The sequence below is a fragment of the Peromyscus leucopus genome, chromosome 17 (genome assembly GCF_004664715.2).
Source record: "Peromyscus leucopus breed LL Stock chromosome 17, UCI_PerLeu_2.1, whole genome shotgun sequence".
Lineage (NCBI taxonomy): Eukaryota > Metazoa > Chordata > Mammalia > Rodentia > Cricetidae > Peromyscus > Peromyscus leucopus.
Window position 1 is genome coordinate 24,465,192 of NC_051077.1, and position 13,155 is coordinate 24,478,346.

Genomic DNA, 13,155 nt, shown 5'->3' on the forward strand with positions numbered 1-13,155 from the left:
AAAGCAGCGTGTAGTCCAGAAACCTTTTTTTTTTTTTTTTTTTTTTTAATACTAGTAAAGACTAAATCTGCCACACAGCGTAATGTGTCACTGGCAGACGCCTCATTTTTGCCATACTGTTGGTCAAACACACAAGCCAGGAACTCGCCAGTGTTCAAACCTGCATTTTGTAGCATCTAGCTGCCCATATGAGACAAGAAGCAGGAACCTGGTTTTGGCTCTGTTTAGAATTGGTTATTAAAGATTCTCAGGTTTAAGGTGGAAACTCGAGCCGTTGGGCTCCATTTGTTGCTGGAGGGCTTCTCTCCAGGTTCCACCAAACCCCGCAGTCCCACAATCCACGTATAAAATAATCACTCAGACGCTTATAATACTTACAAACTGTATGGCCGTGGCAGGCTTCTTGCTAACTGTTCTTATATCTTAAATTAACCCATTTCTATAAATCTATACCTTGCCACGTGGCAGGTGGCTTACCGGCATCTTTACATGCTGCTTGTCCTGACGGTGGCTACAGTGTCTCTCCCTTCTTCCTGTTTCCCCAATTCTCCTCTCTCCTTGTCCGCCTATACTTCCTGTCTGGTCACTGGCCATCAGTGTTTTATTTATATACAGTGATATCCACAGCATTTCATCTTCTTCACAAACCTCTTCCCACAATCATTTTGTGTTTAATTGTGTGTGTGTGTGTGTGTGTGTGTGTGTGTGTGTATGCGTGCATGTGAGGAGACAGAGAGAGTGAGAGAATGATCAGGGGAGAGAGAGGGAGAGGGAGAGGGAGAAAGAGAGAGAGAATCCATGTCTGATACTGTCATGCTGGGGAGGTCATAATTTGTACCTTACTACTGTTTAGCTAAATTGACATAGCATCAAATTGCCTTCTAAATATCTATGCCTGTACCTATAAACATTCCACTGTTGGCCTTAATCACAGTGTTGTTAATAAGCTTATGATTTTGGGTTGGGCCATGCTCATAACTATTGTTGGCTGCTTGTGGTCTTTGAGCAACAGTTTGGGCATGGCAGGTAAACATTATAAGGAGCCTAGGACTTCTTTTCTTGGTGGAGGAAGGAAATCAATTTATCAACTTGAAATGCATTTGAAATTTATGACCTATCAATTTTAAATCACAAGAAAGAAATTCCCTATACTTTTTATTTTCCCACTTTAAAATTCAATATAGACCTGACTGTCAAAAAAAAGTCTTCTAGATTTTTGGGAAGGCAGAAATTAGTTACTGCCATTCCACTGATTCTTTGCAATATATAAAATGAATGATTCTTTTAAAAAAAATCCAGATTTTAAAATTCTGATTTCAGTAAAAAAAAATGCATTTATAAACCTTCAAAATGATGAATTTTCTATATTAGAAAACTACTTTATTTAATGTACTAAAAGTCTACAGAGCGAGATGCAGGAAAGGCGCAAAGCTACACAGAGAAACCCTGTCTCGAAAAAAAAAACAAAAAAATAAAAAATAAAAATAAATGTCTTAAAAGTAACAATTGAGATGTATAAAAAACCATAAGGAATAATACTATTAATTATCTACCTAAACTGCCTATAATATACATAAGTCACTAAATAAATATACACATATAGTTTAAATAAAAATTCCCTATATGGCCTGATAATGCTATACCCAAGAGCCATTCACCATCTAGTGAAAACCCCAATGGCAGTCATGAAAGTCCTCTTTTGAGTCAGGGCTGTGCAAGACTGTGCAAGACAAAAATCTTACAGGCTATTGCTGTTCTCATTAACTGCCCTCAAGAGGTGAACAATAAGTCTCTATTTCTATAGATACCATGTACTTCAGACTCAGGGTCCAGAGCTTTCTGAGATGGAACCGACTCAAAAACCTCTTCCCTGAGGACGAGGATTCATGATACCAGAAGGTACTAAGTAAACATTCAAAGGATGGAAGTAACCAACAGTCTTACCCAGTTATGATATCTATGAACCACAGCAATGACCACCATGATATTAGAACTGTAAGTGTAGTAGTCACTTGCATACCTTGGAGGTAGTCACCAGTTCTCTAATTGGACTTAAGACCTGATCAACGAGAGGGAAGCCATGTCTAGTATTGGAAACCAAGTCAACTACCCAGGACTAATAAAGTCTTGGGTCTTGAAGAAGAACATATAACTGCCAGTTTACTAATAGCATAATTCCTAATTACATTAAAAATTTTTGTCCTTATACCCACAAATAAGTATAATCCTTAACTACCATCAAGGAAATATCTCTTTGCTACTGATGGAAACCATTACTGAACATCACAACCAATTAAAATGTCATCCCCAGGGAATAAATAAAATAGTCTACTCCAGGGAAGAGCATATAAATTGGTTTTCCAAAACTAATTGGCCAGGCCTGAAAAAATATAAGTGCATGTAACATTACACAAACTGAGAAGGTTGTTTTTATGCATTTAGAGTTATATACACATGTATGTAATATATGAGTTGTAGAGTCTAGTTCCAACTGACACATCTACACCACAGCTCTTGCACCTAAGGCTCAGGGACCATAGCAGAAGAGGGGTGGAAAGACTGAAAGATTGTAAGAGCCAGAAAAGGAGGGACTTTGCTGTGAAATTGTGTCTCCTAGAGATGCCAGAATCTATACCCATAAAGTCTCACCAACATGACTAACTGAACATGATCTGAGCAAGAATGACATCAATAAACACAGTAATGAAGATGGGAGAAAGCTCATGAGGATTCAACCCTACACAAAGAACTACAGGCAACTCAAGAATGATGAGAATGAGAAAAATAGTCTTCCAGAGGGAAGATCACACCAATTGGTTATCTAATATGGTGAGAACTGAAAACACACATACAAACCACCTTATACAGACTGAGTACATTGCATTTGTGCATTTATATATATATAAAGATAGTTAATGAAAAAGAGGTCACAAATTTGAAAGAGAGCAAGGCGGGGGTGCATAGGAGGTCTTGGAAGGGACAATGGGAAAGAAGAAATGGTGTGTTCATATTATGGTCTCAAAATATATTTTTAAAATGGGGTAGTAGCTGTAACTTCAACACCAAAGAATAAATGGGAATACATAAAAGTCTGTCCATTCTCCTTGTCCCCAAATATTTTAACACAACCTTCATCATAAGTGTCTTTTTTCTATTGAAAAATTCCTCTTTCAAATGACTTCATATAGAGAACATATTCTTTAAAATTCAACCCAAATTACTCTCGCATTATTTTTCATTTTATTTAATGCCTGCACATATGTCTGTGCACCAAGTGCATGCCTGGTTCTCATGGAGACTAGGAAGGAGTGTCAGATCTCCTAGGACAAGAGTTATAGATGGTTGTAAGGTAACAGAAAGGAGGGTTCTAGATATTAAACCTGGGTCCTTGGAAGAATAGACAGTACTAATTCATCGAGCTATTCTTCTTGCCCTTGCTTTATTCTTACTGATTATAAAAAAAAGTGTGTCTGTGTGTGTGCCTATGTGTATGTGTGTGTATACACATGTGTACAGGTGCCCCAGCTGAGTACAAGACCAGCCTGAACTACAATGTAAGACCCAGTTTTATAAGAGTAAACAAAAATTAAAACTATATGTACTGGAAAGAATCCCCAAATTCACAAGCTAATGGTTTTGAAGTTCAGGCAATTATGATAAGTGGAATTTGAAGAACAAATTTTGGGAGTTGGCTCTCACCTTTCATGGTTGGTTCCTGTGATCAGGCATGGCTAGAAAGTGATTTTACCCACTGAGTCATCTCACCAGTCCTGTTTTATTGATTTTTAAGAAGCATGCCATTAATATTATGGCTCTATATAGGCATGAGAAAATTAATGCTCATGGATGGATGGTGATAGAGTTGATACTAGGGTGTGATGGGACCATGATGCAATCTTTTGGCCAGGAGACTGAAAGAGCAGGTGACGTTGGTAAATGATGGATTAGTCCAGCTGCCATGTCCCTTGCTGAAATAATTCCCCTGATATTTTCCACACGACCCTCTGCTTTTTATGTGCCAATTAGGACCTTAAGCTCTTTAAGGAAACCACAGAAATTAAAGCAGCTTCCATTACTAACATTGCTGATATCCACCAATGCCACACATGAATTATACAAGAGAGGAAGATAATTACACCCAAGTGACTAATCAGATTTACAAAGAAACTCATATTGTTATCAAATATTAAAAATTCCCCACATATACCTATAAGTCTTAGTAAAGAATTAGGCCAAGCCTGATTTACAGAAAAGTAAAACAGTCTTTCTCCTCCTTTCTCTTCATCTTTCTAGACAGGAATAATAAAAATAATGAAGCCAATTTGAATATTATGAGACTGTAGGGCTTACATACATTTTCACCACATAATCTATTCTTCCTAGTAAGGTTTTTTTTTTTTTTTTTGAGTTATAATACAAGTACATAATTTTTTTTCTTTCTGCTTCCTCCTTCCAAACTCTCCCATATTTCCCTCCTTGCTTCTTTTCAAACTCATAGCCTATTTCATTTTTCATTAACTGTTACAATTTTGTAGACAGATGTGATACTACATGAGAAAGAATCAAGATATTGGTATCTTATTTGGAAGATGAAAATTGTTGAGCATTAGAAAGGAAGCGCTGTTGGTTTCTGTGTTCATCACGGGTCTGGCTGAGCTTCCATTCCATAATTATGTCAGTTTTAGAGGCTGCAGAGCATCACTTCAACTAAAACAAACCCTGCTTCAGATGGTGCTGTGCCCACCTGCTCCCCAAAGCCTTCAGAGGGGCACTTTTTCTTGCAGTCGCAGACAGGCACCATCACATAGTACTTCCTTTCCTACACAGTTGCTCTGGTTTCCAGCTGTCTTTTGAATCCAATTAAAAATTCCTGGACTGCAGTTTCTACCCTAGTGCCAATGGCTTTGTTTGTCATCCTTTTTGAGTGTACTGCTCATAAAAATCTTGGCGTCAGCCACACACATTCTTCTTTAGATCCCAAGAACTTCAAGGACAGGTCCAACTTGCTTCGTTTTTTCTTTCTGTTGCCTACTTCTCTGCTGCTTACCACAGCCTGGCTGGGATCTGGCTATGCCATGGATTTCTTGGGCATGACTTGTGAGATGTCCCTCCTTTGCCCCTGGCCCCACCCCAAGCCCAGTGACAAGTATTCTGTAGATCTAGCCAACTTTTCCTGTGACAGCACTAAAATGAAAAAAATCCATTTTTATTTTTTTTTTTTCTGGAGAGAAGGGTAAAGGAATAGTGAAGTCAGAAAAGAATCCAAGTGAAAAGAAAGAACCGAAGGATCTGGAAAGCCCAAGGAAGGTTTGTTGAGGCAGTTTCTGGTACCTCTGCCTCTACTACATTTACTTCCACCCTGGCTCTTTTCATGGTATGAGAGCTCATCATAGTCCCACTTAGGATCAGTCTTCAGGAAAATTGCTCTTTCCCTGTGTTTTTTGTTTGTTTATTTGTTTTTGTTTTTGTTTTTTGTTTGTTTCTGGACCCCTGTAAAGGCTTAGAGTAGGCTCTCTCCACTGTCCTTGCCAAGGATCCTCAGGAAGTCTGGGAAATCCTCTCCTTGTAGAATTTTATCTTCCTCAGAGTGGAAAACACTTCCTTCACTGCATCACACTAATCTGAGTCCCACATTATTTTCCCTCCCTGAAAACATGGGTAACTTAAAAGTTCCATCCACACAATCAATTTCCTATTTTAATTTATGGGGCACTATCGCTTTTTAATCTTAATGAAGAAATGGCGCATGGTAGTCTAATGTTATGTTAAAATAAATGAGGGTTTGGATTCAGATGGGAATTTATGTTATGTTAAAATAAATTAGGGTTGGGATTCAGGAGGGGAGGGCCTGAGAGGAGTTGGGAGAGGAAAAACTGTATCAGAATATATTGTATGAAAAGTCTATTTTCAATAAAAATAGATTTAAAAAAAAAGGAAAAGAAGACAGTTCAGAAAACAAAAGAACTTTGAAAGTAACTCCATTTCTATAACTTTATAGACATCAAATGTGGGAAGGATAGGAAAGATTTGAAGCACCTGAAAAAAGTTGCTTTGGCTCTGTCCATATTTCTCCACTGAGACTCCTTATAATCTCAACCTGAATCAAGCAGTTCACACAGAATTGTTCCATTTTCCATGGCATATGGATAAGCATGGTGGGCTGAATGCCTTCCCTATAAAACTTGCAGCCAGCACCATATCAGCCTGAGTACCCTCACCCTTATCTGAATATTCTGAGAACCAACCTGGAATCACATATTGCATAAAATAATATCTCTAGGTATCATGTTAATATGGCACATAAATGAATTTTATATGGAGAGGAAATGAGGAAGACCTTTATCCTCCACACACATGCATGTACATCCACACAAACATGTATATACTCCTCCACACACCACTCTGAGGGGAACACTGGGTCTTGTTGGCCAGATATTATAGCTGAATCAGGGATATCCAGGTTCATGGAGTGATCCTGTCTCAAACATGAGATGGAGCGAGAGATTAAAGAAGACATTATCAGCTTCTGACTTCACCACACATACACACTCATGCACTCGTATGCACAATGCACACATGCACATTCACAAAAAATAGAACTTGAGTGCTATGATAAAAATAATTGTCTAATATTACTATGACCCAGATGAACTTCTTCTTCAGTTAATTTATTGCCATCTTTATAGCATATGCCATTTCAATATATTAAAAACTTATTTAATTACCTCCTAATTCAAAATGTTTAACACATAATGGAGATGATTACCAAATATGCTGTTTCTTGAAGTTCCCTCTATATACTCCCAGTTTTCCATTTTCCTTTCTTCTTTTCTCTCCTTCATTCTTCTTTTCTTTTATTCTTAACTTTCTCAGATTACCACTTCTCCCATCTGTCACTCCAGCAGTTGACTGAGATATATGGCATGCCAGATCTCTGACAAGTACTTGATATCCGTAATAATTGTTTATTCAGAATAATAGACCTGTGCTCACTTTATTCTACCATGATATCTTTAGAATGGGATGGTTATTTTGTTGTTTAAGGAAAGAAACAAATAGTGTCATTAATTTTAGCAATCTTTTTGAGAAAATGAAGCATCAGACAATTTTGTGATTAGCAAAAGAAATATTTTCCATGAAGACTGGTTAAACTTGTTTGGGCCTGGGGAGGTTCTTGATGCATGGTTAACACTGTATTTCCAGTCTCTTGCTTTATTCTCTAAAATTATTCCAGTATATAGTTCTCATATATTTTTTTTTATTAAATTTTATTTTACAATATAATTTAATTCTACATATCAGTCACAGATTCCTTTGTTCTCCCCCCTCCCGCACCCCTCCCCTTCCCCTCAGGCACCCCCCATTCCCATCTCCTCCAGGGCAAAGACTCCCCAAGGATTGAGATCAACCTGATAGACTCAGTCCAGGCAGTTCCAGTCTCCTCCTCCCAGGCTGAGACAAGCATTCCTTGCATAAGCCCCAGGTTTCAAACAGCCAACTCATGCAATGAGCACAGGACCTGGTCCCACTGCCTGGATGCCTCCCAAACAGATCAAGCCAATCAACTGTCTTACCTATTCAGAGGGCCTGATCCAGTTGGGGGCCCCTCAGCCTTTGGTTCATAGTTCATGTGTTTCCATTCATTTGGCTATTTGTCCCTGTGCTTTATCCAACCTTGGTCTCAACAATTCTTGCTCATATAAACCCTCCTCTTTCTCGCCAATTGGACTCCCAGAGCTCCACCAGGACCTAGCATGGATCTCTGCATCCAGATTTCTCAGTCATTGGATGGGGTTTCTAGCATAACAATTAGGGTGTTTGGCCATCCTATCACCAGAGTAGGTCAGTCCCGGCTGTCTCTCGACCATTGCTAGTAGTCTATTGTAGGGGTATCTTTGTGGATTTCTGTGGGCCACTCTAGCACTTTGTTTCTTCCTTTTCTCATGTGGTCTTCATTTACCATGGTCTCCTATTCCTTGTTCTCCCTCTCTGTTCTTGATCCAGCTGGGATCTTCTGCTCCCCCAAGTTCTCTTTCCCTCAACCCTTGCCCTTCATTACTCCCACTCACATCCAGGTGTTCATGTAGATCTCATCCATTTCTCCATCATTGGGCGATCCCCGTGTCTTTCTTGGGGTCCTCTTTTCCAGGCAGCCTCCCTGGTGTTGTGAGTAGCAGTCCAGTCATCCTTGTTTCACACATCTAGTATCCTCCTATGAGTGAGTGAGTACATACCATGTTTGTCTTTCTGAGTCTGGGTTTCCTCACTCAGGATGATTTTTTTCTAGATTCATCCATTTGCCTGCAAACCTCATGATGTCATTGTTTTTCTTTGCTGAGTAGTATTCCATTGTGCATATGTAGCACATTCTATTTATCCATTCTTCAGTTGAAGAGTATCTAGGTTGTTTCCAGGTTCTGACTATTACAAACAATGCTGATATGAACATAGGTTTTCATATCATATTTTTTTTAATCAGGGAATTCAACTGAACTCGAAGAGCCATATTCACATCTACAGTTTTAAAAATGAATACAGTAATATACTTTGTATTTCTGGTATGTGATTTTTTTTGTAGAAAAAGAAACTACATAGCAATGGTTTTATGTTTTATATAACTCGTTTGAAATCTGAGAATATATGATTCAATCTCAGCATTGTATTGCCTTCATAAAGCAAAGATTAGCGGTGAAGTCTTAACTGTCATCCTACTTTAAAAGGTGACTAACTCAGTACATAATTGCAATTCTGCAATGGTCTCTATTCTCCTATCTTTTGTACCTAAGTTTCAAAATCCAGAACAACACTTGCTCTGTTCCCTGTGTGCAAGGACGTCTTTCTTTTCCTTTTTTGTATTCTCATCTCATTTATAAAAGTTTCAAGTTTCAAAATATTCAATTGGATACATCATTATTTTTAAAAATTCCATGTAAAATCCCAGAGAAAGCATATTCCTTACTATTTTCATTTTGTGCAAGTCACTAGATAAAACCAACTTATTAGATGATAGGTTTATTTTGGAACATGCTTTGAGTGATAGCCCATCACTGCAGGGAAGGCAAAATGGCAGGAGCATGTGGGAGCAGAAAGAAATGAAAATCTGTTCTCCACCTACTTTCCATTTTCATTTAGTGCCAGAACCACAACCAATAAGATAGAGTCACAAAATTCAGGTCTTGGTTTCTCATTTAAATCTCTTTGGAAATGCTTTCAAGGAGATGGCTATAGCTGTATCTTCTAGATCATCCTAAATCCCAATAGCATGACCAGTAATGTTAACCATCACATAGTCACCCCTGTCATATTAACATAATACTCAAGTTAAATCCTAACATGTTGTCCCTGGTTCCTAAAGTTTCACATTAATCTCATAATGCAAAACAAATTTAGTTTATTTTCAAAGAGTCCTCAAAGCCATAAGAGTTTCAAAACTGTTCAGAACAGAAGTTCAGAATCCCTTCTTAGAATCAGGCAATCTCTTCCCTGTGAAATCCTACTTTTAAAAAGCACAAGTTACATACTTCTAGTATATAATCTCACAGTATAAATATTGCCAATCCAAAAGGGATGAATTGAATCATAGTAAAGAAAGAACAGTCAAAAAAACACTGAAATCCAATATGGTAAACATTAACTCCCATAATTCCATGTTAGGCACATGGATTCCCAAAGAAATCATCTGGATTCCTAAAGTACTGGGTAAACTAGAAATTCTATTTCTGCTATTTCAGCACACTTAAACTTTCTCTTGGATAATAAGTTCTACTCTGTACATGAAGCTTTTCTCGGCAGATGTCTCTCAGTCCTGGCAGCACCGACTCAACTGAGGCTTCACCTTCACAGCTTCACACAATGTCCTCTAGGGGATTCTTTATAGGAAATCTGACTCTGACACATACTTCCTGACCTCAGTGTCTTTCTAGTATCTTGTTGTAAGCCTCTGTGAATCCCTTGCTCTTTTATTTTCTACCATATGGAATGAGGCTTCTAAGTTTGGTCTTGAAATACAGTCTGGCCCTTTTCTGCCAAACGATTACAAAGGTCTCTGTGTACACTGGTGGCTGATTCCAGGACAAAACTTTTCTAGGAAATTGTTTTCTGCAGAGAATCCCTTGAGCAGAATTTTCAGTTCAATTTCTGTCCATTCAAATAAATTTGCATTTTTATAAGTTAGAGCCTTTCCTCGGTGTTGCCATCAGGGCACCCTTGTTTTTTCTACTGCAAAACGTGGTTTCTCATTAATTTTTCAAATCATTTTAACAATCACAGTTCCTTTCTCTCCCACTTCTTTCTCAGCAACTTTAAACCAGTGCATGCTCATTTCTCACTAAAACTGCACATTTTTCATATCTTCCTGCTCCACTTCTTGCTCTTTTTCATTGTAGATTTGTATGAAAACAGGTTTGTAACAATGTCACAGACTGAACCAATTAGATCATGAAGTTTTATCCACTAAAGACACTAGCCCATTGGTTTTTATTTAGTCTAGAACACAAATAGAATGAAATCATAGTAGTTTCCGGAAGGTAACATGAATGGCCCTTTCCAGGTCTTGATAGAATCCTTATATCCTTTTGAAACCTCCAGAAACTGACTTTTAGCATTTGCATTTTTCTCACCATTATGAACTTCCAAATTCCTACCAGGAGAGTCCATTAAGCTCTGCTTATAGCATTGTAGAGCAGCTACAGCTTATGGCTCTAAACTTTCCTTCATTCCTCCAGTTAAATTAATTCAGCAAGTTGACAAGCTGCAGCCAGGTTTACGACAATTACAACCCCACTTCTGGTAAAAATTTTCTCCATTTGCTATTTTTCCTCATTGCTATAAATGAAACTTGAGAAAGGACTTTTTTTTTGACTCATGGCTTCAGGTAGTCTGTCTCAGTAATAGAAGCATTATGTAGTTAGTGTTCATCCCATAAACAATGGAATAGCGCTACCAACAACTCTACCTCAGTTTAATGTCCTCATAGAAATAACTATATTTTTGCCACACTAGGCAAAAATTGCCACTTGTGGATTCTTTCAAGCTGACAATCAAAATTGACCATTGCAAGAAGTTAGAATGCTTCATATATAGACATAGATTAAGTTTGATGTGTTTAAAAACTTTTTCCAGTCACTTAAAATATTCCTTTTCTTTTACAAATACTGTGAATCCCTTTACTATCCATTAAAATGGTTTTAGTGGAGCAGGGAAACTAAAATAATTTTACAACAGTGATTTCATAAATGTTAGTGAAATTATGATGTATTATGAAGTGCATGTAACTCCAGCATCTTCGGCATGTGAACAGGCTAACACTCCCCATTGCCTGATTTTACAGTCTTCAATAGATGATTCTCTCCCAAAACACATCACTTCATTCAGCCATATTGGACCAGTACCTGCAATAATCAGATACATCTGCATTAGTAACTATGGCTAAGGGTTTATGATTGAATGGGGCAAGGTATTGGTTACTCTTTATATGCAAGTACTGTGAATCTAGAATTGGCTTCCTGCCTCAGAAAACTTCATACTTTGCAACCCTGGAAACTACTAGACTGCAAAATAATAATAGTTACAAAAAAAGTCGCTGCACAGTTCTGTGAAAGCCCAGATTAAAGGCTAATTGATTGTCTTCCTGAGAATGCATTGGCTTTCATTGTTAATCTAAAAATAAGGAAGCATTGACAGCAGTGGATCTATGTAATGACATGTTGATTGAAGTGTTCTTAGATGTTTGAATTTTGGTGCATACCTGGAGATAAAAATACTGGCAGAAAAGGGATGGCATGGCAGAAACCTCTTTTATTCTGTAGCTTTTAGCTATTAGTGTATTTCACTGAGCATTGCCTAGTTTACCAAATAGCCTATCTATTTTAATGAAACTACCATATTGATTTAGTAAAGCATTTGTAAAATCATCTTATAAGGAAACCCTGGACTGAAAGTGGTGTTGATTTTAAGCACAAGCAAATAAAAAAATTGGTGAGGCTAAAACACATTCACTTTCTCTGAGGTCATTCACAGGTTCATTATAATGAAGAAAAACTACTCACTAGTAGACTACCTAACAAATATTTAATTTAATAAATAAGCAGACTAAGGTGCCACTAAAGATAGAATTTTATCAAGAAGAAAACAATTGTTTTTGGAAAAGAAGCTGTGTTATGAAAGATAAATTTAAAAATAAGTGCTTGGAAATATTTTTTGACATTCTTTCTTCAGTGTATCACTGTAAAAAATTCATGTTTTTTTGTTCTTAAGATATTAGAAAACAGAACCTTTAGGAAACATAAACATGTGCTTACATCAAGTTTTGTTAGCCATATTAAATCCAAACCTCTAGATGAGGTTTTCAGAACAATAGGTACATGGTGAATTATAAACATAATTGCATAGTAATATGTGCATACAGGAACAATCAGCTACTGATGATGTCATAATTCATAGTGTAGAAAACACGTGATCTAAAACATAGATAAAGCTTTTTCATTATAAACAAAAATACTTATTTCATATGTCAAAGGAAGCATAGAAATGTTTAATATTTTAGAATAGTCTCTGGGTATCTAAAACACAATTGGTGTTAATGACTGAAACAAGGCATATTTAGTAGGTTAAATTGGGAGTTGGACTATATTATAATAACTCTTGAATTATACATAGTGAGCCATCAAAATACATACATCATCAGATATATATTTTACAGTTGTATATCAAAGTGGAAGTTTAATGGAAAAATTTTCAAGGGTGAAAAAAGCTTCATAAGATTCATTTATGGAAATTTTCCTTGAAGACTCAATTTTGATTTGTTTGTGGAATAGAACAGGAAGACCACTTTTCCATACATAACAAAGATTGGTACATTCCTTTAAGATTTAAGTAACATGTCTCTAGTAGGAAGATCTAAACACAAAACACAATTTTGTTTTGCATTATCAAGGCAATTATAAATATGTGTTTTCATGTAATGGCTAATAAATTATCAGAATCCAAATATTTCTTTTATGTTTTGATTTATTTGTTTTATTGGTTTTGTTTGTTTGTTTGTTTTAATTTGGTGTTTGGGGAATTGAATCCAGGATGTTGAGTATGCTAAGCTCAAGTGATCTGCTCCTACTGTACACCTCCAGCCCACAATGTCCTATTACAAAAAAGCAAAGG

The 13,155-nt window shown here is 37.0% G+C and overlaps 1 protein-coding gene across 1 annotated transcript in view; it reads right to left on the reverse strand.

Annotated features, from left to right (window-relative positions):
• Positions 1-8,448: 8,448 nt before the first annotated feature.
• Positions 8,449-13,155, reverse strand: part of Msr1 (macrophage scavenger receptor 1) — a 63,862-nt gene continuing 59,155 nt past the window's right edge. The window contains exon 10 of the mRNA XM_028872366.2: positions 8,449-11,390. Within this exon, the coding sequence (XP_028728199.1) occupies positions 11,257-11,390 (134 nt within the window). The 3' untranslated portion in view covers positions 8,449-11,256. The remainder of the gene's footprint in view (positions 11,391-13,155) is intronic.